General features: G+C 42.4%; 1 protein-coding gene across 9 annotated transcripts in view; it reads right to left on the bottom strand.

Annotated features, from left to right (window-relative positions):
• Positions 1-27,712, bottom strand: part of NFIA (nuclear factor I A) — a 348,500-nt gene that overhangs the window by 31,506 nt on the left and 289,282 nt on the right. For 6 of the 9 annotated variants that reach the window (XM_031058563.1, XM_005422969.2, XM_031058564.1 and 3 more), the window contains 3 exons: positions 20,952-21,080; positions 8,874-9,052; positions 6,096-6,261 (listed from right to left, as the gene is read on the bottom strand). In XM_031058563.1, the coding sequence (XP_030914423.1) occupies positions 6,096-6,261; positions 8,874-9,052; positions 20,952-21,080 (474 nt within the window). The remainder of the gene's footprint in view (positions 1-6,095; positions 6,262-8,873; positions 9,053-20,951; positions 21,081-27,712) is intronic. The other 3 variants (XM_031058562.1, XM_005422970.2, XM_031058565.1) reach the window with 3 other exon arrangements.

The following is a 27,712-nucleotide window of genomic DNA, read 5'->3' as shown; positions in this document are numbered from 1 at the left end:
ATCATGCAAGGAACACTTCTCCTTCACAAAGACTTAAAGGAATTTTAATGTGCACTAATTCATCTTCCTGAGACGGTTTTGCAAATTGTGGTGCAGCTTGAATGCTATGAACAGGTAAGCTGGATGTTACTCCTACCTGCAAATCAAGGAAGAAATTTACTGAGTAGATCTGGTGAGATGTTCTCATCACCTTTTACCATGTTAATTTGGTTAATAATTCAAAGAAGCCACACATTTGCAAAGGACATTTTCCTACTGCTAGTGCCTTGTATTAAGATTCTTCTGTGCTGTCCTTTGTGGAGGTTTGTTTTTTTTTTTTTTTTAAACTAACTAATGAACTAATATGCAAGACTAAGAATTCCTTCTACAGTGGGGAAAATTAACTTAGAGCTCAAAAATCAAACATCTGTTGTTTGGTTCTCCTGGTCTACTTTTAAAGAAGCAGATTGAGTGGAGAGGCCATTTAATCCCTTGGAGCAGGTAAGTTCCACCCAGAAGGGAAGGAACTCAAGATCTTGTTTACAGTTCCCCGCTGGCAGATACTTTTGCTGTGATATTTGGTAGAAAATCAAAGGGGAACCAGCAGAATGCTGACTTAAATGGCTTCCCTGTTCAAACAAAAAACTCGAAAGCATTTGAAAAGTGTGTAATATGCACAAAAGTCCCCTCAAAGCTCGCTGGGTGAGTTGCTATGTACACTTTCCTTCCGCTCCAAACCATGTTTAACTTGCTTTCTGAAAATACTTGGATGTCAGCTTGGTATTTCCTTCAGGCCATAGAACTGCACTGCTGAAGCCAAGGAGGGAAGAGCACCAAAACGACAAATATGCAGAGGATTTACACTGGACTCTCCCAAGGTGCTGTTCCCTCTTTGCTGTAAAATGTCCTGGGATATTTATGGGTTGGAAGGGGCCAGTTTGGCTTGGAATATTAAGCTGACATGGAATACTCATTCCCTTGTTAAGGGGAGATTTGTTTCAGGAAAGGGAGAAGTACTGAGTATTGCTTAGACCATGATCAACTTCCAGCTGCATCTTATTGTCTTCAGATAAATACTCTTGGTTTACATGGAGGAGGGATTTCTGGAAGTCTGATCCCTAGACTTTGCCCCAGAATTAGGATGGAGCAAACTATCTCACTGGATAAGGCTGGGTCATGTTATAATATAGCATAAATATAAACTAAGCCTATGCTGGGGTCTTCAAACCACAGTTTGGGAAAAGCCTAAGCATGGAAAGGAACAAGGAACAGCAGCCAGGTCTCTTAGGCAGATCTTCTCCAGATTTTATCAGCTTTGCTCCATGGGAATTGCAGAGACCTACCCTGGTTCACACCAGCTGAGAGGGGTCCTGTTGGGCATGAACAGCAACAGCTTCCTGCCCAGCCTGCTCCTTCTGCTACTGGAATTCACTAAGAATTGTCTGCAACATCATAGCCCACAGCCAAGGAAATGAATGTGATGCCACAAATTTGCTATGATGCTTCACTTCAGGAACAAGTAAAACAGGAGCTGGCAGAGAAAGAACATTTGCTCACACAGACAGCTTTGATATTTAGCCAAAATGGCAAGAAATTGTATGAAAGACAAGACAAACAAACAGTTTTGGGGGTGTTGTGTGTTTTAAAGTTGCCTGCAGTAGGGAAATGTTACTTTTAAATATAGTTTCCTGAAATAATTGCTATTGAGAGCAGGAGTGTGTAATTTGTCATCATTCTGGATTAAAAGGATTGGTAAAGATGATTTGGGTGAGTGATGACCTAATGTACCCCTAGGTCTCCCTTTTACAGATCAGGATGACAGGTACATGTGTTTGATGTGAAGAGTTGTCCTGTTCCTGACTGGAGGAATGTGGTGCAGTAGAACAATTCCTACTGCACTGCATTCTGCAGCTGAGGATCTGAGAGGGAACTGCAAATTTTAGCAAATTGAGTGATACAGTCAGCCCTCTTTTTTATGGGTAGGGGAAGGAGTGAACAGAGAGCTGAAACTCGCCCAGAAGGTGCTCAGTCAATGCATAGCAGAGGAAGGGAGAGAAAGCCAATCTGATTGCAGGATCATGGAAATGTTTGGGTTGGAAAAGACCATTAAGATCATTGAGTCCAACCCCTACCCCAGCACTGCCAAGGCCACCACTGACCCATGTCCCCAAATGCCACATCCACAAGGCTTTTAAATCCCTCCAGGGATGGGGACTCCACCACTGCTCTTGCTCCAGTGCTTGACGGCTATTTTGAAGAATTTTTTTACGATATCCAACCTAAACCTCCCCTGGTGTGACTGGAGGCCATTTCCTTTTGTCCTGTCCCTGTTCCCTGGGAGCAGAGCCCTACTACTCCCTAGCTGTCCCCTCCTGGGAATTGTGCAGAGCTACAAGGTCCCGCCTGAGCCCCCTTTTCTCCAGGCTGAGCCCCCTCAACTCCCTCAGCCTCTCCTGGTTCTCCAGACCCTTCCCTAGATCCATTCCTTTCCCTGGACACTCTCCAGCACTTCAGTGTTTTTCTGCTGGATTCAAGGTGTGGCCTCACCAGAGCTGATCCAGGCCAGGCGCCTTTGGCCTTCTTGGCCACCTGGGCACACATGGACTCATGTTCAGCTGCTGCTGACCAGCATCCTCAAGTCCTTTTCCAGCTTTCCAGCCACTCTGTCCCAAGCATGGAGAGCTCCACAGGATGTTACGACCCAAGGGCAGGACCCGGCACTCGGCTTTATGAATCCTGTACTACAGCCACAAGATCATTCTCCTCATCCTGACACAAATGCCATTTAACAAGAAAACTCTTTTGTTCAAAGGGACATTAACAAGTAATGAGTTCATTTAAGTTAAGAGTTGTGAATCTCAGAAAATAACACTTTGTTTTAAGAAGCTGTTTAAAAGTCAGGGTGTACAGGATGGCAGTATCTTTGGCTGCTCTGGAATGATTTAATTATGATAGTGATAAAGCCCAACTGGAATGTTGTGGAGGTGGTGTTTGCTTTGGGCAGTGAGATATAAAACCCCAAAACTGCCAAGTTCAAGAAAATATTGTGTTGTGTTTGTAATGGGTTACCAACCAAAGAAAATCAAGAAGAGATCTGAGATAAGATAATGCTGGGTCTTCTGATATCAAAGATATGTTCTATTGAAAAAGGTTTTTGTGGAGGAAAAATGAACCTCCCAGGCCTTGTGAATCCCATCTCCATTGTGCCATCTGACTGAGGAAAATGCTGGCTTTCCAAAGGGACAGGAATCACAGCTGAAATTGTCAGTTCCCAGAGCATGCCTGGCCACCCAGTAGTGGCAAATCCCCAGTGTGCATCTCCAGGGGCTCTTCCTTCCTTGGACAGCACTAATGTTCATGTTTTGGTTAATGTCACAGCTGGAGAGTTTCACTATTGCTCTGAGAATCATTAACCACCTTGTTGTGATTTTTAGCTCTCGCTCCCAGGAGGCCATGCTGTATTGAACAGCTGCTCCTGGCTCCTGCACCCCTCAGGAGGGCCATATTCCAATTTTTGGTTGGGCCGTGACTGCATTTTGTTTCTGCTGAGGGCTTTCTGCTAGACCAAAAAAGGGAAGGAGAATGGAGCAAATGCCAACCCCTTTCACTCCATTTCCTCGGGAGGAGGGGGGATCATTCTCTTCCACACGGCTAAGGAGAGAGTCTGGCCAAAATTTAACATCACTCCTGCCTTTGTTGCATTAGTGACTTTCCAATATCCTCAAGCCCTGCGGGGCAGTCAGCCATAGCCCGGTGACACTCCCAGAACCGGTGCGCTCCAGCAGCTCGTAACCATGGAAAACACCTTTTTGTGAGGCTTTTATGGAACTCTGGTGAATCTGCACTCGCTGTTTGAAGGCTAATATTTAGTTAAGGAGAAAATAAACACGCAGGGAAATGGAGGGTTGGTCCTGATTGACACACTGAATGGAGCCCAGTGGGTCCTCCTGGCAAACCCTGCCTGCGACGCCTCAAACTTCAGTTTGCTTTCCTCTTTATGTGGCCAGTGCTTCCACTGGCTTTGGTTTACATGTCATAGTTTTTCTTAGAAAATATTTCCTATAATCTACTTTTCTGTAAAATTTTTTCCCTAAATTAAATTATATGCTTGTTTACAACTCGAGTCACTGTTATTCAAACCCCTCACCAAAAGGAAGATGCGTGCCTGAATATGTACAGAACTATATGTTTAGTCATCAGCGTGGCTAATTAACAAACAGTAATTATTTTCCTAATCTTTTGTTTAAATACCATTAACTGGCTGCTCTTGAGAAAACCTCCATTCCCAATTAACGTGGCAGCTGTCTGCTGAACACAGAGCCCAGTGACCAGCCCCAAGCAGACACCGATGGGTGTCCTGCTCTCTTCAGAGGAGAAATACCCATTTTTCTGCCAGCTGAGAATCTAGCCAGACACACTCTGAGCTTGTTTACACAATCACAGTATCATAAAAATTAAGATTAGTGCTAAAATGTTGTTGGGAATTTTTTTCTTTTCTTTTTGACACCAAACACTGCCAGTAAACTGAGTCACAACCGTAATGACAAGTACACACTGACCTAGTTTTGTTTTTCCCGGTTCTGAAGGCAAGGAAATAGTAAGGCACTGCTGACTGTGCTCAGTGATAACTATGACTAAACATTAACCTTTTAGATCCCACCGCTGAATCTTGTTGATAGGACTCAAAAGTCCCTTCAGAAAGTGTCAGAGCTTCCTGACAGCACCAGTGTTGGTCTAAGGTCAGGAAAAGGAGCGGAGGGGAGGGAATGAATCAACTTCTGCACTCAACAAAAATCTGCTGATCAATTCGAGAAGTCCTGATTCTAGAAGATCGTGTTCACAATCTTACCAGACTGTCTCATACTAAAACCCATTTCAATTTCCAAGCGAGCCAGAGCATCTTGCTGAGTTTGCAGTTGATGCACTATCGTGTAGCAGAAGGCAATGAAAACCTCTGAGGAACTACCAGATTTTAAAAATGCCCCCTGGAACCTGTGCAAGTCTCCAGAACAGTATATAAAGCTTTAAAAATGTAGGCTTCTCTTGGTCTGAAGAGTGAGTACCTCTCTGCACATCCAGCAGTGGTTGCATATAGCATTTAAATAATAAGCTTGAAAAGCACACAAAGGGATTTGCTCTTTCGATTAGATTGATTTTTGTTTGTGGATGTTATTTGGACTCCCTTCACTGTGGAACAAGTCCCCTACAGTTGCCATTAAAGCACTGAAAGCTTCCCTTTTGTTTTTAAATGTCAGTTTGAGCATAGCTTCATTAAATCATTTCACAATTAACTCCCTGAACATCCAGACTTTTTTTTAAAGCATCAGACACAGCTGAATTGCATTTGTTTCCCAGAAGAGTGACTCCAAAGTGGTATCCCCAAGTGTGTATCCAGGAATTCGTAAATTTGACTTGTGGCTACACAAAATGCATATGGGAGCCGTGTGGGTGGTGGGAGAGGATTAGAGCTTTCTGCCTGGCCCTAAGACATACCAAAACTTCTTGCCTAAAATGCAAGGCAAAGATGTCTGGCTTAATCTGGGAAGATTTATTCCCAAAAGAATGGCAACTGAAGCAAACTGGAAAGGGTTGTTAGTTTAGCCCAGTGTGTATAAGCAGGGATGTTTTCAAGGAGATTGCCTGACTTCCATGTGGGATCTATCCTCTAAAGCCTGGCTTGAGACACCAACTTATCACAGAACCATGGAATAGTTTGGGTTGGAAGGGACCTTAAAAATCACGCAGTTCCAACCCCTCTGCCATGGGCAGGACCACCATCCACAAGATCAGGCTGCTCAGAGGCCCATCCAGCCTGGCCTTGAGCACTTCCAGGGATGGGATATCAACTCGAATCCTCATGGCAGCAAACAAGACCCCAAAGATCCGAGCTCTGTGTCACAGCTGAGCCACCGGCCTCGATTTCCCTCGCACGTGGTTACGTGAAAAGCCAACCAAGTCAAAAATAAAACTGCAACCTCGAGCTAAGGCTTTCCCTGCTCACACAGGAGCAGCTCAGAGTTTTGTCCATGGTGGAGAGCAGAGAGCTCTCCTGCTTCCCAAGGTGTGTGCAGGCCATATCCCTGCACAGCTGTGGATCCCGCTGCGTCTATACTTACTTGGAGAAGTGGGAGAGGTGGCCCCTCCTTCTGTTGATGTGGTTGGAGGTTTTGTGTCTGGCACTGGCAGAGGCACAGGCCTAGCCATTGGTGGCGGAGGTGGTGGTGGCAACATTGGGGTAGGAAGGAATGGATTGTGCACCTTGCCTTGGCTGCTACCATTGGGCTGCCGAGAAACAAGCAAACAGACAGAAATTATACTAAAAATCAGCTATTAGGAACCTCCAGTAAAAACAAATCTAGTTCAAAACTGTGTGCAATACATTTACAGTTACTTGAGAGGTGGCAAAGAAAGTGCTGGCTCAAATTCTCCATGGACTTCAAAGGAACATTGTGTCAAACTCTGTGAACCTTGTGAAACTATGGCAATTCTGGCTTTTAAACACTTGTCCTATTAGCAGCTTGTGTGAACTAAGATTAAATTGTCCTGGATTAAATCCTACTCGTCTTTACATTTCCTGCAGCACTAAACCATGCACTAACCCAGTGAGAGGGGAAGCAGTATTTTTGACCCCTAAAATCCCCCAGTTTCGTGCCTGTGCTATACCCTCAGGATATCAGTGTCTAGGACTTGAGTGTAAATTTCTTAAAGATACTGCTCATTAAGAGAAAAAACAAGCATTTTTGGTGGTCTTAAAAATCATGCTGATATCTCATTACAGGAAAACGAATGAGTGTATATTAAAATAACTGCTCTCCCACATCCCTTTTGAGTTAGCAATAGTGTAGCTCTTGGTTTAGCTGCCATTAGGATCATATGGAGAAATGACTGAACTTAGAACAGCTTCATTTTACACACTGGGAGGAAAAAACCACCCTCCCTTCAGTCTGGGATGTGGTCAGTCACAGGCTGAAGGGGATCAGCTATATGAGTGTGGTCTTTCAATTAATCACCAGAAAAATGTGTCCGTAAGTAAAAGTGTTTTCAAGTATCACAAAAACAGGAATCAGGCTTAGAAAAACATGCCAACCCTCCCCCCAGCTTATTAAGTTTACATTTTAAATGTAACCCAGCCTGGACACTTGAAAACCATACAGAGAGATGCCAAATATCATTATAAAGAGAAAGTAGGACAGGCTGTGAATCAGGTGTTCCATTTTAGTGACAAAAATGATGAGATCATTTTCGACAGCACTCTACAAATTGATCTCACTGCAGCTCTTCTGGCACTGAACATTGGCTTTTCCATTGATGATAAAAGCTCAGCTTTAAACACAGATCCATATTCTAAGTACTGCTAAAGAAAATAATATTTTAATTCCTGATAGGGTTTCCATTAGCCTGAATTGCCAGGGACAAAATACCCATCCCGGTAAAACACTTGGGACTTTATTTTCATTTCACCTGCTCTGGCACTGACAAAAGGCCTTAAAGTTGTGAAGGTGCAAATCACACTTGTGCTGGAGCAAAAAACGGTTCAGGGGATAAGTTAGACTCAAGTTCATCTGCATTTAACTTAACAGCACTCCCACAGCCTTCAAAGACTGCAGTTGCTAGAGTTTGCAGCAAGAAGCAATCCTTCAGGGATGTTTATTTTTCCAACATCCAGCACCTTTAATAAACTAATATATTAGTGACATCTCTCAAACACTATCTTGTCTCCCAATTAGGTCCCTTTCCTGCCAAGAAGACCCCTGCTGCCTGTTCATTGTGAGTGTGCTAACAGTTCATAATGCTGAATGGTTTGGGATAAATTAAGCAAATGAATACTCAAGGAAAAAGAAAAGCACTGTATTGATTTGTTGTCTAGACATAAATGTATCTGCTAACATATTGCAGACATTATTCAAAGCCAGGACTGGCTGGAATAAGTAGAGTCAGTTTTTCTGCTGGGGAAAGGAAAACACTAAGAACAATACAGCTTATTAAATAAGTGTAATAAATTAGATGCTAATAATTAAACTAATTCTCATTAACACTTTCAGTATGTCAGGAGAGAAGCAGTAATTTTGCCAGTTATTACTTCATTGGCTGGAAAAAGTTACATGCATTACATTTCATGAAATATTCAGAGCATTATTTTAGATTTGATTTACATAAAATTTATAAATTCTGTATTCGTCCAGAATGCTATTTCAATAATAGCAAGATGATTCACTTTATTTGATTAAAAAAAAAATGAAAATGGTTATTTGAAGCTTTGGAACTCTGCTTAATTTTTCATAGAGATAAGGGGAAAAGATAACTGCTTACAGAAATAACAAACCATAATAAACTGTACTTTTAACATCTTGAGTTCAAGTACTGGTCAACTTGATCTAAAGTGTAATAAGGCAGTATCTTTTTTTTTTTTTTTAATGAACTTAGCTGATCTGAAACATCTGTTTCTCACCCTCCCTTTTCCTGCTCTTCCCCCCCACTCTCCCCATAACTTCAAAAATAATTAATAAAAATTATTCTGCCTTCGTATTTTGTTAACCCTGGCTCCACAAGGGTTACAACACATGCAGCAAAGTTGTTTGTGGGGGGACCCAGCAGGTCACTGAAGCACCAGCTTCTCTGACACTTTAAGCTGCTTCCACCACAATGTGGTCGAGTGGTTTTTTGGGGAGGTCTCTTGTATTTTTTTTTGGTTATTTTTTTAAATGCTTTTGGAGCACAGAAATATTATTTTATATATATATATATATATATTTTTTTTTTTGTTCTCCCTTCCAGCAACTCCTGAAGGTGCGCTCCTTCAGGCAACATGCTGTTACAATAACCCCATCCATAACCCCCTGGTTAATTTTTACAAAGGACAAACACTTCTGAAGAAAGAAAAACGGCTTCCTTACATTTAGGAACCCCACCTGTCCAGCCTGCTGACCAGCGTCGGGGCAGACAAGTTGGACAAACTCTTTCAGAGTCTCCTGAGGATGATAGCGGATTGCTGGGTGTGAGAAGTATGGCCCAGGCTGTTGAATAATGGGTGATGTTGGAAAATGAAGAGTCGATGGTGTTGCATGTGGACTTGCTATAGGAAAGAAAACAAAGACGTTATATAGAGCTTGGCCTCTGGAAAATAAAACAGTTTAAATCTGTTGTAGTTTTAAGCAGCTTTTTTTTTTCTTTGCGGTTGGTTTGTTTTTAAATGTACAGTATTGTTTATACATCAATTAATATATTAGACCACATTGTGTCCTACACTCACTTCATTTAGGTCCTGGAAGCAAACGGAGCCAGACATTTTGAAGGATTTTCTGTGTTTTTAGTGGACACGTAGAAAGGAATCAACAGTCCTTTGTGAGATTGAAAACTATTCATCACCTTAAGAGCAGCCCTCATCAATCAGGCAATAAAAAATGTATTTGGGAGATTAGGGTTGATTTAACTGACATTTCATGTAACTTGGATTTGCACATACGAATCCATTTTACATTGTAGTATAAACAGTCGATAATTTAAAAACGGTCTAACACTTCTTGTTGTTGGGGTTTTTTTTCCCATCTCACTTCAGGAACATTTATTTTAAGTAACGTGTTTTCGTTTAATGAACATGCACAAAGTGGCGAGATCGTTTGGAAAATTACATTTACATTTCTCCTGAATAACGTTGGGCTCAGATCTTCAGCAAGCCCCCAGCTCGCTCTCAGGGATGAAGTTTAATTTGGTGAATTTATGGGCCAACAAGCCAGCTGGAAAATGCACTCCAGAGAAGGTGCAGAGGTGTGATGTACACCCGCCCATTGGCAATGACCGATTTTACCCTCAGCTGATTTCAGCAGAACTACAAGTGCAGCTCCAGAGCCTTTTGCTCTCCTGCATTATGTGACACCTTTGCCCGGTTCCTTGGCCTTCAAAATATATTGGGTTTGACTCTTGTTACTCAACAGAGCTTCCCATTGTTAGCTGTCACCACGAGGCAGCAACTGCTGCCACTTACAGTGCCATGAATTCTCCCTTTAAAATGAGGATTCACTCTTCCTTCAGAATGACCAATTAATCTGGTTGCACACAAGCTCATCTGTAAATCATTGTTTATTTCTCACCAAACAGTCTTTTGTTGCTCCCTAGGAGTCTTTCAGGGGGTGTCCATGTGCAGGGATTGTGCTCGTACACTGCATATGACCAATCAGATAAAGGCTATGCAAGGGAGGGGAAACCCTACAGAAACTCAGGTGTTGGCTTGGAAATAATTTAAATATACAAGAGAGGGAAAAAAATCAAAAAAGCCTTTGGCACATTTGGAAAAATTGGAGAAATGCAGGAAAGTTAACTAAAATCAAACACAAATGAGCAAACATTCATTTCATGATGAATGTTATGAAAAACCTTCAGTTAAATAAAAGCTAAAATCTGCTTCTTACTCTTGTTCATTGCCAGTTTAATAATATGACACTTTATTAATAACTTTTTTTTTTCTTTAGCATTATTAAACCATTAGCAAACTCAAGAGCCTGAGGATGTGGATAAAACATGAACTCAGAAACAGCAGCAAGGAAACTACTGCCTTTTCCTGTAAACATTCATTGGGCAGCCCTTCTATACACATCCCTTTCCACCACAGGACAGGAATTATTGCTCTCACACCACCACCAAAGAGAGCTGCACTCATGCCAGGGGTGCTGGTATGGGATGGGTGTGAAACCCTTGTCCTTGCCATTAAAAGCCCCCCCTGTGTCCACCTTAACCCCACGATTCTGCTCCCTTTAATTCTGTTGAAAATATCCCCAATAAAAAGAGAAACATCAAAGGTGGGGATAAAGCGGGATTCCCTTCTGTAACTGTGAGTGACCACCATGGAGACAATTATTACAATGCACAGAGAACTCAACAGTGTCCAAGGAGCCACCTCACCCCAAAATAATCCCCTGCATTTGGCTGGTGCTGCTCTGAGGTTGACACCTCCATTTTACCCACACACCTTCACTCAGGTAGATCCCAGACAGCATTTTGATGACTACAAAAATTTTTTTATTAGCCTACATTATTTCTGTCTTCCTCCCTTTCTTTGTATCTGCTTTTGTAGTTCCCCCTTTCCTTGTGTGCCAGATGGAATATGAAGGATGAAGATAAAAGTGAGAAATGGACATTTATGTGACAAACATCTAATTAAGTATGGAATAAATTGGAATTTCTGAAACATAAAAAGAGAATTTCCTTTTAGTATCAACTCTTTTAGGACTATTTGAAATTGTTATGCAATTGCACTGTCCTTTATGAACAAACTCATTTCTGTTTGTTTGCTGGGTGAAAAGGAGATTGAAATGCATCTCAGACAAGAAGGAATAAAGAATTGTATCCAGGGAACATGTGAGAATTCAAAGCTAGGCCTGAGACAACATTGTACTTAGCTTTTCCAAAGTATGGCTCTTCATTTAATAATTTGATTTACTGTAAGAAAGATGAAAGAAATACTCAGTGGCAGGTAAGGAGCAAGCCTTTCTCTGCTGTCCTGACCTCCTCAGTATGTCAGGGTAGAAAAGAAAGTGGAGAGTGTGTCAGTGACCTGCCCAAAGATAGAGAGAAGCAAAGAAATGCAGAAATGACCAACAATAATTCAGCACAGCAAAGTGCTGCAAGGAGAATGTGGCTCCTCTTTGGAGCCTTGGCCAGCTCCTCAGCCCATCCCCAAGGGCTTCCTGCTGATCAGGGAAAGGCTGGGGGAGGGAAACAAGAAAATTGGCATCATTCCTCAGCCTGTGCCATACACTGACGTGGAGGGGTCATTTTCTCCTCAGCATAAGGAGTGACGAGTGCAATAAGGATCTCCAAAGGTTTGTTTGTGCAGTCTCTGACTAGGAAACAGCAAATTTCTCAAGTGCCAAAAGAAAGGGCTCTTTGATAAGAGGAGAAAAACCACCACTATTAAACTGATCAACATTACAAATGTGCCTGCCTGATGCTAGAGAGAGGGAATTAAATGTTAAAGTCTAAAATCTGCTGGCCCAGACACAGACCATTACTCTGATGGTTGTGTTGTGGTCAGCAACTCTGGAGAGTGCAAAACTGGCCACTCCAACAAGTTCTGAGTGCAGAACACAACGGTGCTTCCAAATATAGGGGCCCTCACAAGCATTTTTAATCAGTGAAAGCACAAGGGGTAATGAAGCAGGTCATTATTATCCCTGTTTGCCTCTAAAAAGGCCAAGGGCCCTTTCAGTCATGATTTTCAGACTTAATAAAAATGATAAAGTCTTTAATTCCTAAACCCACACCTACAGTGATGGAAATTACCCTGTGTAAGAGAAGAGGCTCTTATTACCTCTGACGGGATATTACAAGTCTCAATCGGAGATTGTAAATTCTTTGAGATCTTCAAATGGAAGATAAAATAGGTCTTTGTCTATTATTTATTTACTTATTGACTTATTATTTATGTATCCCTAAGCAGCTCCATCCTGCCAAACCATATTTCTCCTGGCGTCTTTCAGCCTGTGACATTTATGTTTTATTATTGACCTCAGTAAATGACATAAAATATGACTTCTACAATCTATGAAAAGATGTGTACTCAAGATCAGAACTTCATTTCTACCTGCTGTAGGTATGGAGGAGTTGGAGTCTCTGGTGTTATGAAATCTGTTATTTTGTGTAGGGGCTGGAGGCAGGAGTTATCCTTCCATCTCAAGGCAAGCATAAATATTTCAAAGCACACATGATTCCAATTCCATTGAAGCCGGTCTGAAACATCCCAGACTTTTTATTGAAAATGAGATGGTAATGTATGGTGGCCTGCAACAGATATACCAGTATTTTAAAACTGCTGCTATTGGGCCAAGTAATTATGCAGTACAGCTGTTGCGTGCTACGCTGGATTCCTCAGTGTTTTATGAGCTCGGGGTGCTGTGCAGCACAGAAGTCACAGGATTTTTCAGAATGCTGAATTCTGATTATGCAGCTCTGTCTTGCCTTTCCCCTTCTTGATTTGTAGTGGCCAATAACCAAGTAAGTAACCAATACAATAAGCTGCACCCATTGATTAGGTGAGCGCTGCACGTGGCCCAGGCTCTGAAGAAGAGCCAAAATTGTGAATTCTGTCAGAGGGAGTGATGAGACAATAAAGGATCAGTTAATTTGAAACAGGTCATAGTTTTCTTCAGATATTTAGGATCCTGGAACAAAGGAGTGGTTCCTAATAAAGAGCCCTGGGATCCTTGCTCCCGGGGAGTGCCTGCTGACATGGTGAAGGGACACCTACAGTGCTCACACAGGTTTTCCAGCAGCACAGCCCAACATATGGGGCCACATATTGATCCATCCACCTTCCATCTCCTCTTCCAAAAAAAAGCCCTGCCAGCCCCTCAAGTCCACACCACTGGATGGAATTCCTTTCTTCCCGAAGTCGTTTGAAGTCTTTGAAAGGGCGGTTTGGTGCTGCTCAGGAAAAGGTGTTATCACCCCAGGGAGAAGGGCTGGGAATCACAACCACAGCTCCTTCACAGATCCAGCACAAGGGCTGGCCCATCAGCTGGATCAGGGCACAGTGCTCCGATACCTCCTCTATAAAGTGATAATGAAGTTTACTAATACTTCATTAAACATTGATCAGCCTTCCTAGAAATAGTAACACTAGAACCATAATGAAACGGGATCGTTTTTTATCCGCTTGTTTTTGAGGCCATTATAATTGGCTTCATTACAATTAAGAAAGTATTTTCTGAAAAGTCATTTCCCTGGAAATGTTAGAGAACAGTTTGTTCTGCTAGCAACTTCCACGTCAGGCTTCTAAGTTGCTTTAACTCCCTGTGTGCTGCAAACTTTCTGCTGCCATTCCAGTGATGCCAGTTCAAATTATGCGAGATGGATCCCACCCTTTGTACCCCAAAGGTACTTATTCTCAAAATTGACCATATTAGAGGACTAATTGGCTAAGCCACCATGCTGGCTGATGTGAAATGCTTTCAAACACCATGAAACAGCTGTGTTTATCGGAAATATGAAGAGTGACTTTTTAATAAGGAGATCTGGCAATAATCCAAATTTGTTGAAAGGAACTTACACTTCTGTGTATTATACAATACAAGAGGTAAAGAATGGAAGCCTAAAACAATAGCTTTAAGCCCACAGATTTTGGTGATGAAAGCAGTTACCCAAACAAGAAAAAAAAATAATTAAGAAACTTGGGCTGGGATTTGCAGAGGTCCTGAGAGAATTCATTAACTGCTTTTGAATTTCAGTGGGAGCTGCTTCCCTGTAACACTTTCAGAGGTTTCTGGAAGTCCCCATTTTTCTTACTGCCCATTAGGAACAGACTTTAGGGTGATAAAAGTAGAGGACTTGCTTGCTCAGGTTGGCAAAACCTGAGCAAATGCTTAAATACTGAGCTGCTGAGGGTAGGACTGACCAGTCCTAGGATGAGCCCTTGGAAGGGAATTCACATCCCTGGAAAACTCAGGTATTTGTGAAGTCCCATAATGGTGCAAAGGGGATGTTTAGTAACATGTTTGTCAGGTCCAAGGATGAGCTAAAAGCAAACTGATCCCATCTGCAGTGTCAAGGCTGGGAAATCATGGAGCTGGAGAACAAAAATGGGCTTTACCCTCTGAGCATTGGAAAAATTTAGGTATCCCTCACTCCCACATTCTGTAGACAAGCATAGATGAAAGATTTAAAATATAACAGAAACAGCTGACCAATGTGAGAGGTAGTGAGACACTCTAGGATAGGGTGGGTGGAGGATCTGTTCCTGTCCATGAACGTCAAAAAAAATGGGCTGAATTTCAGGCTGTCCATCTCTCAGCGCCAGAAGTCAAGTGCAGCTGGCCAGCTGAGCACTGCTGAAAAGAACAGAGCCACGGTATCTCCAGCTCAGGGCTGGCGCTCAGCCCTTTTCTGCTGCCCTCAGTGGCACGAGGCACCTGGACCCTCTGTTCAGGAACACTGTTCCTGCAAGAAGTTCTGCAGTAGCAAGTGGGAGGCAGGAGGACATTTTGCCAAGGCCCACGGAGCTCCCAGCAAAAGGAAAATATGCTGAGGGCTGTGTTTGAGCTCAGGGTTTATTGGTGTACTCTGGGCTGCTGAGTATTACAGGCTGCTTTTGAAAACCTGTGGAGCTGAACTGAGCACTGGTTCCAGATTCTGGCACGGGCAGGGGGCCAGTTAAGTTAGCTATTTTTGAGCAGAATGTTTTAAAACATGTCAGAATTCTGCTGCCTTTGGGAGAGCAGAATACTATAGAATTGATTACATTGGGACAGAAATAAAAATCAGACCTATAGAAAGCACTCCTTCCTTCCAAGGCTACAGCTAGAGGTCAAAAAGACCCTAATTTACCATATTTGTAGAACTCCTGCCTCGCATCAAATGCTGTCAACTTCTGCATATTATTATTATTACTTTTAATACACACGATGCATTCTCATATATTCTCATCATAAGATAAAAACTACTGCCAGGAGAATATATCATGTCTTTCTTATAATGAAATGCAGTTGATAAGTTTACAATAGAAATGTAAATTCTCTTTAAAACTACAACCTTTATGTGTGTGATGATATAATTCTGCTTTGATACTAAAAAGGGCATGGTAATGGAATCTGTGACTTTGGAGTGATATATTGCTGTTAAGTTAATAGGACTCCACATTCCCATTTCTAATATCAGTGTTTTTCCTCCCTTTCATTCTGTAGATGGTAAGCTGATACTACATAAACATTGTTAAAGCTATAGTTCCACGCTACAGTAATTCACTTAACTTTAACATGATTTATGGTTCTGTCAATAGAGGAGGTTGAAAATCCAGAGCTCTGATGCTTAAACATGGGTTCCATATTTAAAGCAATAATGTGCTTTTTGTGTGTGTCTGAAGCTAGAAGAATTTAGCATAAAGCAGAGATAAAAATATTATAGTTCACTGCACTGTTTAAAGCATATAGTTTAACTCCATGGATACATCAAAGAGAGCAAAGGAACCAAACACAGCATCAGGAAAAGCATGGGCAAAATACTTTGTTCCTGCAGCACTTTATTTTTATATTATTTTTTTAGGGATGCATGAAATCCTATTAGTATTTTTAACACTCCCCCTTTTTTTTCCCCCATTCTTTTGCTCAGTTAGATCAGCTCCTTTTGTCAGGATGAGTTTAAATCTGGGTCCACTGTGTTAATCACCCCCCTTTCTTCTTTCTGGCACTTCCCCTCCAGGCATTTTGCCTCTTTAGGAGATTAAGCGACCAAGTCATCTTGTTGCTCTAACATGTCCTCACTGGAGCAACATATTAACACAACTCCTCTGCAAAAGAGCCCTCTTTAGAAGTTTGCTGCAGGGATGACAAATTAACCCAGCATGGTGTCCCACACATCTATCTCGGTACAAATTATTAGTGTAATAGAGGTTTTAGTTATGCATTTATCTAGTAATTATTGAAGGGTTATACAGAACGGAGCTGAGCAATCGTGGCCCTTTATGAGGCGAGCTCGGTGGGTGGCCTTACAGTTAATTTAGGATAGGACTGTCTAAGCAGTTCACTCACACACAAATTAGCTGAACAGCCTGCTCCTTTAAATATTTCCTATGTCACAGGCTAACTCTTGACAATACAACAAAGGTAGAGTTTTAATTACACGGTCGCTGACTTTTGTTTAGCTGGAGCTTTAACCCTTTGCAGGTCTCCCTCTCTGCCCTCCCTGCCCGGGCTGCAGCAGTTTGGGGACTGTGGCGTGGCTAAAGCCCGACCTTGAGGCCATCTGTTGGGAGACTGCTTTTCCTTCAGCACCAGGTTGCTCCAAAGTGAGTGCAGAAAATCAAAATCTTTCCCTGCTCAGTCAGCCGTCCTGACATTGTAAACTGGATCATGGGGACTTGTCTGATGGTCAGCACTATGCTGCTCGTGGCTTCCTCACCCTTGTGGTGTGACTCTCCTGGCTCTCTGACATCACCCTCTGTGTCAAGCTGCTCTGGTTTGTTTTTGTCAAAATCCAGAGGGAAGTAGAAGGTGACACGGCTGACAGCACCAAGAAGCAGCCACAGAGACTCTTACAGGATGGGACATCACAAAATGTCTTCGTACAGTGTGCACCAGGAGCCTTCACTTTGATTCCCTCAGAGCTGGCTGACAGGACAGCGAGCAGGCACCAGGACTTTGGTGACCCAGCGGAGGATGCTGATAGAGAAGGACACAGTATCTTTACAGATATGTGACATAAAGGTTTTGCCACTTTGGCATGGACAGAGAGTACTGTGCTGCAGTGTTTCCCTGGCAGGCCTTGTCCTGATGAAAGTCTAAGTGGCAATGGTAATTATGGAGGAAATTAATCTAATGGAAACCAGTCCACTAGTTGACTTTCATCCCTTCTTCTCACACACTCCCTTCCTTGGGTTCTTGCCTTCGTGCTGTATTTCTTGCTTCTCGTAATTGTGTTTCTCCTTCATTTATCTTCCTAACGCACCATCTCATTGTTACTTTTTTTTTCCTTTCCTTTCCTTTTCTTCCTTGCTTTTTTGGCTTGCAGGATCCACACTGTCATACTCCATGGGAATTCCTGAATGCTCTGCAGCACAGGCTGCTGTACATCCTGGCTTTACAAGATCGTGGTCAATTTAACGTTTCAGCCAGCTCCAGTTATAAAGTCACCAGAGTGTAAGGAGCAATACATGGAAGCCTGAAACCATTTATGTAAATACTGCTGTCACCCATAGTATTTAAATCCTTCACTGCCTGGTGAAGAGTTCAAGTGCTCTGGGAAGCTTTGTGAGATGCCAGCAATCCACGATGGCTTTGCAGGGCTGGAGTGCTGTGGTGAGCTATGCTGACCACCAAATAATCTCATTTGCAGGTAACAGAAGTATGCCTGAGTAGGAGAGAGATCTGGCTGCCTGAATTTTCAAGGCTTTGAAATAAATTCTAAAGCTGATAGTGATGCTGAAGCCACCCTATAGGTGATCAATTTACCATCTGCCAGACACTGAATCCTAACCACGCTGGTCCAGAGAAGACATATGGTGCATTCATAGAGTCATGCCCAAAAAACTGCCATCATCAAGTGAGGCTCCATGAATCACTTTGCTAGCTTATCACCAAAGAAACTTGGATCTTGCCACCATCTGTTGGAAGTACTGAGGAGTCACTGAAGCATTGGCATCCCTGCGCCAGCACTCGCTGCACATCTGGTCTGCTGGTCAGCCAGCTCGGATCCTCTCTCCTGGCTACTGCCCAGCTGGGCTGGGCACTGGCAGCAGCACCAGAGCTCACAGGAACGAGGGCACAGCCTTCCTTCCACAGCACAGCACATCCAGGCAATTCCACGAGAGCAGAGGTTTTCCAACTGTTTCTTTGGGTGGAGCACCTCAGAGCGAGGAAATCCTCTCAAGGATCTTACTCCTCCTCCAAGGAAGTTTTGTTTCCAGAATGACTCATTGCGGGGACCACAGGGAAGGGCATTCAGTATCCTGGGACACCCCAGCATCAGATGTGCAGTGTGTTCCAAGGGATGCTTGGAAGCGTGTGAAAGATTCGGGAATATTCCCGAGAAGTTATAAATCGCTGGTTGTCAATGCCAACACCTGCCATGAATAGTCTACAGCTTCTTCTCTGCTGTCTATTTTGATCATGCTTTACAAATGCATCTCATACACACATCCAAGTGATAAACTTGCACATACGAACACGAGAAGGAGATGGAACCTCCTTGTGATCGTCGTGTTGGCTGAGGAGTTTACTCTGGTGGTGACCTACTTACTCACAACTCCCCCTCCTCCGAAACCCCTCTGCAGAATGGAGATTAAATCCTGCTCTTTGTTTTCCAAAGACCCCTCAGAACGACCTGCCACTGACCATTTACATAATGCACCTTAGTGTGCAGAGGGAATTTAGCCTGTGTGTGCTGCACCATCATCCCTGCAGAGGCACAACTCCCAGTCACTACTGGTGGAAGTGAATCTCTCAGTTATATCCTCTTATACGACAGCATTATACTCTTTATGTTGCCACTTCTGATACCTGAAAAGCTTCTCTCTTCTGCTTACTGTCCCTGAAGTACGCCGGAGGCGATGGGATAAAGAACAAAGCTGGATTTGCAGAAAATAATCCATCTCAGTGTATCACCCTTTACTAACAGAATGATTGTTGCAGCAGGGAAATCAACACAGCCAGTGTGCTGTGCAAGAAGAATACTGAGGAGGAATGTCCCAAAAGAACAAAGGATGAAGTCTGGGACAAGATTTTTTCAGGATGATGGCACTTAAAGAAACCATGGGTGGATTCAGAGGGATTTCTTTTTTTCTGAAAGTCAGTGAGACTTTGTTTGTGAACGAGCATAAAATAGTAGATGATTCTAAATGATATTGCAGAAGAACAGTTTTGGTTAACTTTTTAGGAACCATGACGATTTAAAAGCTGTGCTGCTTCTTTGTGGAGTTAGTAAAGAACATCTCCTTCCAAACAAACAAAATGTGGGACTGTAATGATTCTATTTGCTTTTCTGGCTCCCACTGAATGTTCTTCTCACGTAGCCAGTAGAAATCCCTCAGTGCACAGAAAAAGTCTTGTGAAAACAGACTGTAGATGAGATTTAAACAAGGCCTCACCACTGAGACATTTCCTCTCTCAACCACACAAGAATCCAAAGCACAGAGGGTCTAAACAGGGGCAGACAAAGGCAGTCAATGATCTTAAAAAATTAGTGTGAGGTAAAACACAGCTAAATAAAGAAAGGCCTATTAACTAATCAATCAACAACTGAAATCTAAAAGGCTGAACTTCTAAAAGACAGGAATTGGGAGTCAGCTGATGTGCACTGAATAGAATGTTAATGGAAGCTTCATATTAGTCATACTTGTATCACCAATTATCAAGGCTTTTAAAAGAGGACATATTTGCCAGACAGATCGGATCCAAATTTCAAGGGAAATCTCTGTAGAGCTTAGATGCCTAAATTTCTTCTGAGGATCTAGGTGCATGTCTAAGGGTAATGAATAATTTTTATGGATTAACCACAACAAATCAAACTACAATAAGCAGATTTAACAAAGCACAAAACCTCCTGAAGTGCAAGTCTGACCTTGCTTCAACTTCGTGCAACTCCACCATTTCCCACCACATCACCTGGATGTGCAGACAAAGAGGCTCCTCCTGGTTTATGCTGCCCTCAATAAAACCACGCTGATGCCAAACAGACATTTCCAGATAATTTCTAGGATGAATTGCTAATATGCATTTTTATGCTTCACTATTCGACCAATTCCTTAATAATCTTCTCTAAATGAGACAAAATTTCATAGCAGAAAGAAACGTGTCACAACCATTCACTCCTATTTTTATATCTTCCAAAGAGGTTTGTAAGAGGATTCATTCATTTGTGTCTCTTCTGTGCCCAAGTGAGTTCCTTTTCAAACGTGAACTCCGTATTGCATTTAGTTTTCTAGGCTAAATGCAAATGCATCTTTCTAACAAAAATGTATAAACACATCTAGACCCAGAGGACATCTCTTTTACTTGGAAAGTCAGTCAGAAGAGTACTGAGAAGGAAACCAGCCAAAGTGTTGCAGGAACCAACTTCAAAGGAGTCCCCTAACAAGGCACACTGACACCAGCAGCACAAGAATAAATGACTGGCAGAAGGAAGTCCACAGAGCTGGAAGACAGGCGTGGGTCAGAAGTGATGGATGGGTCCCTGTCTCGAGCAGTCGGACCGAGTCAACGTGATGGATGGCCACGAGCAGAAGACACATCCTGTCCCTTTTCCCCACACCCTCTTCCAACAAAACCCCAAGGCCCCAGAAACCAGCGTTTCCACCTGGGGTGGTCGTCAGGAGCTCTCCCAAAAGCGGCCCAGCCTAAGAGAAGCAGCCTCTGGAGCCCTAAGCCCTGCTGGGCGTGGAGCAGCCCCTCGCGGGCGGTCCCAGGCGGCGATGGCTTTCCTGGAGCGGCGCTGGCACGGCCACGGCGCCCTGGCTGCCCTCCAGGGCTGGGGGCTCTCGGGAAAGGCCTCACCTCTGGGTCCTGTAATGACAGGTCGATGGTGCTGTGTGAAAGCCGTTCCAAGGGAGGAGGTCTGCGAAGGCGAGGGACTGCTGAAACCAGACTTCTCTGACTTCTTTAATGTAGTTGGCGATGGCATTCCTGGCAAGAATGATTGATAAGTGCAATTTAATAATGCTAGGTCATGGAACGACAGCCTATGCATTGTGAAAGGGGGTGCAGAAGCAGCTAGACACACTTAAAGGACAAATGAAACACAACACAACAGCAAGCTGAAAGCTCACTTTTATTTGTGGGGTTTTGTTTTTGTCGAGGCAGAAGCAGCCATGGTTTGCTCTGAGCCATGAGTACTAAAAGGCAGCCATATTTTTCTTATAAAGCTGAAATACAGACAAGATGCAGCTTATTATTGCTACTGAAACCTACTCTGTTTTATTTTTAGAAATCTGTAATAGCTGGAGCATTTGGATTTTTACAGGTTTTTTATGAGTTCTGTCTTTCACTCCTTGGTTTTAGTAGATTATTGCAAATGGATCTTTTAAATGTGCCGCACGACTCAAGGCACAACCAGAGAATGGAGTTCTCTGAGTTCAAACTCTTCCTCCTCTCACTCTCTTGACTTCAAAGGTATTTGAAAGTTATACATTTATGTGGTTCTCTTTCACTTGCAATTTTTTTTTTTCTTAAAGGGTGAATGGTATTTATGTCTTGATGTTAGAAGCTGCACTGGAATTATTCTGGAGTTGTTACAATGCCCTTGAACTGCATCAAAGGCTTCCAGTGAAAATCAGAGTTAAGTTGTCACTGGGTGAAACCTCTGCCATGGACAGGCAGAAATGGTGTGGTACTCATCTGACCGGTTTGGTACACAGGGTGAAAATAACTCCTGTTGATGCCATAACATAGCTGTGGTATCAAAAAAATTATTGGAATGAATACATTGCCACGGGCTTTTAAAGCCCAAGCCTTTTCTGTGTATGGTAGATGCTTGGATGGAATAATTTTACAGTATATAAATGAAAAGTATGCATGTTTGTCTGTTCTAGCCTATATTTTTGCAGTTACAGATGCATTTGGGTATTCTGATTATCAGCATGTATCCAGAAAACTCCAGATTTCCAGTATACACAGCCCATCAGGCATTCTGCATATCCATAAGGATATAGCAAAACAAAGGTGGAGATTTCAGGTGGAAAAGCAAAATATCAGGTAATGTGCAAGCTGAACTTCCACCAGCAAAGTAATTTAATTTTATTTCCAACTCTGTGTTTTATAGTACTTAATTGTTAAAAAAGTAAAGAGAGAGGCCTGGACAAGATTATCTCTGGGCTATATTATTAACTTTATATTTAATAAGACTAGTTTTATAGTCCCTGGGATGTTGATTGCAATATGCAGGAGCCTTCTTGTACTTTATGCTCTGCACTGCTGGGCCTTAATGGTTTCAGTGAGGCTTTGGAGTTTATATTTCTGTAAGTTAAACAAAGTGAGGGAATGGTTTGAGTTCCAGTGTTGTACTTGCAGCTTTTTGCCTCAAAACTTGCTACAGGGTTTGCTGTTATGGCGGCTTTTAGGAAAGGTTACAGACTTAACATTTGAAAAATCAAAGCTTAGAACTGACTATGGTGCAAGAAAAATATTGGGTTGGGGTGGTTTTTTGGTTTTTTTTTATTGGGGTGATTTTTTTTGTTGTTTTGTTGTTTTTTAGTTTGTTTTTTTTTTTTTCATGTGGTCTTAGGGACTTTGGAGTAGGAACAAAAACAAAGATTAGTTCAGTTTCAGGGGAAGAGAGAAAAGGAGATTGAACTGAGGTGTTTCAATGAAATATTCCAGAGCAGCCTGCTGAATTTCTGCTCCAGTGGGATGTAACTTAGTCATGGCATGTCCACATTCAGGGCAAGGACACTCAAAGGAATTAATGGTGCTGCTGACCCAGATTTCCCTATGATGGAAGAACTGGGGATGGAAACACCAGAGGAGTGTCAACCCCAGCGCTAAGCACAAAATATTGTGGACGCTCCAAGAGACTTTTATGCACAGGGGAGGTCACTAAAATTTTCCAGCATGGGAGCTGCTCCAAGAGCAGGGACCCAGGTGGGACATGAGTTACCTGAGCCCTGGGCAGCTGATTGAGGTCAGGAGAGGGATGAGATCTCAACTCTGTGGCTCAGGAACTCCCTGTTTTCCCTGGCTACAAACCCTCTTCAGGGCAAAGACAATAAAGCTTCTAAAAAAAATGAAACAGCTTTTCTTTTACCCCTGTGTTTTAAAAAAAACCCTGCAGGACTCATCTCTAAACCACAGCAGGGAGAAGGGGCAGAGGGAGTGGAAAATGGTTAAAAGCTGCAGCAAGTTCGTGTGATTGTGTCCAAACACTGGAACTTGAGGAGCTACAAAGAAGCTGCTGAATGACCTTGAGTGTGGCAATGCTGAGCAGTGTCATGTTCATATGGGGATGGGTTTTCTAAGGTTGAGGCAGAGGCTTTCATGTGAAAATAGAGATTTTAATGTAACCCTGTGCAGGGAAATTGAGTAGAAAAACAAACTGAAGCGCTGATAATTGGTTGCTACTTCTTTTGCTCTATTTGTTTGTTATCGTTCTGATTGCCATTATTATCACAAGTTTGGTTCATTTATTTATTTTTTTTCCAGGGTATTTTGAAATGTATTGGTTTGGAACAGTCCAACTATACCATGTTTTTGTTTTGTTTGGGGTTTGTAATGACACATTTTATTTTGAGTGATCACATCCATCAGATCTCAAGAAAAAAATGGCTGCTTCCTAGTTCAGAAGAATATGCAAACAGGAGCTTAATTACATCACTTAATATTGACCAGGAGAAAGAAGAAGATGAGCTTGCCAGCTCATTTCCAAAGCATGTTTTGTCCTTTAAGAGGGGAGGGTATGACAGAAAGTTAGGCAGTGCAAAGCAATTAGCATCATTCACATTTTATGTTGCGCTAGCATGGTGCTCTAGCAGCAAAATTCAAACATTCTTTGAATGGGTTAATAAAAGAAGAAATACAGTCGGCATGCAAGAAAAAGGTTTCCAAGAACAAGCCAAAATATGTCCCATTCTTCTAAATTTATCACAGCCATGTCACATTATCCTTGAGACTGCCAGGAATGTCAATTTTTTTGCAATTTAAAAAAAAATCTCATTTAGCACCATATGTTTGGTTAATGTGCCTGATATATCCTGCGTATTCTTTAGTCCATCCATTTCTAATACTCATTTTCTTCTTTTTTTTCCTCCCCTTGCTAAGCCATATGTTACAATGCTGGTCATTCTATCGAAGCTCCTTTCGGGAGCTGGGAGCGAGGGGACTCCTGTTTAATCACCCAGAAAAACTTTTGAATTCTACAAGTCTCACTTAGGTGAGCAGTCTCAACACTTGAGTTAGTTGTAGGTGCCTGGTGCCTATGAAAATCAGGCCACCTATGAGGTGGCACAGTGTATGTTAACTGTGAGGAAGGAACTAAAGGTAGGTGGCTAAACATTGAATTAGGTGTTTAATTTCTGGCACCCACGTTTGAGACTCTTGGCTAGTTTTAAGGGTCTTCTGCTCCAAACCTAATGAGTTTTAACACATTTAGCGGCCTCCAGTCCGCAGGGCCCCTCCTGTGCTGCTCAGGGATGCAGGAAATTAAAAAGTTAAGGCTGAAGGTAGCTTGGGCAGAGCTGGGGATGCATCCCGGGAGGACGGGGCTGCCTTGCACAGCTTTGCTCAGCGTCGGTCCCGGGAGCCACTGCACTGAACAGCAGATTTCAGCACTTCACAGCACCCTGAGGAAGGGGCAGTGCCAGCTCTGAGGACACCCCTGAGTCCCTGCTCTCCTCTCTCTGCTCTCTGGTGCAGGGCAGCAACAAATTAGAATCTCCCCCAGCCCGTCTCAGCTGCGCTGGCCGGTGGATAGGGAATGGAGCCAAGGATCCTCCCCGTTCCCTGCCTCTCTCCATCCATCTGCTCTGAGCAAGGAATAAACAAGAACAGCCAGAACACAACGGCTGGGTAACCCAGGTGGGGGTTAAAAGTGTTCCTTACTATTCTGTGGATAGGACTCTTGTCCAAATCACAGTCACACCTGGCACATTTAGGGAGCGCAGCTTTCAGAATCCAGGTCTGAGTCTCCTCTCAATGTTATTTAGAGTGAGAGAGACGAAAATCAGACTTAGTCTATTTTCATCTTATGGCAGCTTTTAACTACAGAATAAATGGAGAAGTTAATTACTAAATAAAAGAAGAAAATAAAGGGATTTGTGGCATAAAACGCAGATGGAAGCCTGAGTGGGTGTGCTACTTTAACTTACTGTACTTGTGTTCATGTGATTCTATATGTATGCCAAACATATATGGTCTGAGCCTGCTCCCATTAACATAAATCTGTTTTATTCACTGGACAGAGGGAACCTGATCAAAGACCATGATGGTGCTAAATGGAACAAGATGTGTACTTTCGTATTTTTTTCCAAAAGGAAATATTAATTTGACATCGGTTTTTCAGTCGAGAAGAATTTTAATTGCAGTACACAATAAGCAGAAAATTCAGACAACAATAATCTTGAAACTGTTAGCAGCATTATATTTCTATCAAGGAATTTGTGTGCTTTTTTTTCAACATTAGAGCTTTCTGAATTTTCATTAATTTGGCATTTCCCTAAACACACGAGTTATTATTTTGTTCATTCCACATCATGCATCACACCCTTCTGCTCAAATGCATAATGCAAGCGCAAATGGGATCCTTGTCCTTGGGAGACTCTGGTTACTGGAGCCATTGGATGTTGAAGTCCCGCAGAAAGACTTTCCAAAACTCTGCACTTCGCAAACCTCCAGCCCAAGTTTAATGAGTGCACAGGAAAACTTCGTGTTCCTCATCTTCTAAGGGGCACTGGAGCACTGTGGTGGGTTTAATTCCTCTACCTCCTTATGTTTGCCAGTACTAGAAACGCACCACATAAGAGTCTTCCTTGAGTACAGCTAAAGGTCTTCAAATGTTCATGTATGAGGCTGATATATATTTAAATGGACCAGAAAATGATGCGTGAGAATTGAATGCACAAATCCTCCCCAGAACAAACAAGCATCTGAGAACCTCTTTTCCATGTACCTGCCACGTGCCTTACTAAAAAAGTCAGGATTAACTCTGATGGAGTGAGCGGAGTCACAGCAAGAGGTGAACAATCCCCCTTCTCTCCAAATCTACACCTGAAAATCCATCCAATTTCACTTGATTAATTACTGACATTATTCTACCTGCACACATCTCACACAACAACTCCATCCCTCGTTAGCTGCGTTTGTAGACCACCTCGTACTCATCTCCAAAGACCTTTGGATAATTACCCCAATATTCTCAGTAGCTCTCTGCCACTAGACTCTTGAGGGAGATTTCATAACAAAAGCTATGAGTGAAACATGGTCTGGATCCTCCTTCCCAAGGCACACTAGGAAAAGGAATCATGGAAGCTCAGGTATTACCAGGTGGACCATGAACTCGACAACATGCAGAACAAACAGATGATGCAGAAAAACAAGTTGGCTGTTGAAGGAAAAAAGCTGATATATGGGAAGCATTTTTCAAGGAATTTTCATCCTTCTGTGTGAATTATTCCAGCAAATCCACTGAAATCAGTATCAACAGAAAGGCTGATCGGCTGCTCTATTTTTTTCTTTAAATTCCTGGGGAATTCTTAATTTCAAGCTTCTTGAAACGTTGACGGCTACCCTCCTGCCAATCATAGCAAGTCTGTTCAATTTAGTGCTGAGCAAACTTTGTCATCAGCCGAGATACGATCACACTGACTGCCATCCATCAGTTTACTGTATTAATTGCTCCAGTATACACAAAATACAACACAGATGGAAATTCACTCATCCTAATGAAGTGCTCTTTAGTTTCTACGCTCTGAATGGGTACTGGCTCCCCTGGCTGCAGCCGGAGTTACCATGATCACTGATTAACTACCTGCCAGCGGAGCACCTCGCTTCACAAGGCTAAATCCAGCTTAATAAACAGTGATTTTTACAGAAGAAAAATGAAAGCTCCCCCTCTATCCACTTATCAAACTGCTGCATATGCATCACCAACACACACATCCAGTTTCCTCAGAACTCGACATCTGACAGATCATCAGGAAAACAGAGCTAATCTATCCGTACCCATCAACATCGTATCATAGGTGACTGCCAGATACTTAAGAAGCCATCCAAAAGAAATGTCACAACTCTTTTTCAAGACACTACAAAAGAAATGTTCCAAATAAAATAAAGCAAATGCACGTACAAGTAAATGAGCCAAAGAACTTAATAAAAAGAGATTGATTAAAATGAGGACCAGAATGTTCAAAAAGGATTGAGAGAGAAAGAGAGAGAGAGGTGCCAAAGGCGCATTAAATGGATTCAATGGCTTTAGGTTTTAAATGCTTTTGGACTCCCCTGCAATTTTTAGCCAAAAATGATAATTCAAGTTAGAATCAAAATTCTGATGTCACTTAGGGAAAAAGAAGGTTGAAATTTCTCCTTTGCAAATGAGCACAGATCCATTTGTGAAGGAGAAATATCACTTTATAATGATGGACAACCTTGCCTACAGAATTTTAAAGCCGAGCACTTCAATATTCACAATTATTTTGAAATCCTACCCCATGAAAGTCTGCCTAAATTCTTTGGTACAACGTCCTCACGGAGTGTATTACCTTGTCTGTTTGTATCTGTGTTTACAGCATCATCTGGATTGTTTTAGGTCGCTTAAGTTAGGTTTCATTCCT

Source organism: Geospiza fortis, unplaced genomic scaffold, assembly GCF_000277835.1.
Source record: "Geospiza fortis unplaced genomic scaffold, GeoFor_1.0 scaffold396, whole genome shotgun sequence".
NCBI classification, from domain to species: Eukaryota; Metazoa; Chordata; class Aves; order Passeriformes; family Thraupidae; genus Geospiza; species Geospiza fortis.
Note: the sequence above shows the minus strand (reverse complement) of the source record. Positions and strands in the feature narration are given on the sequence as shown.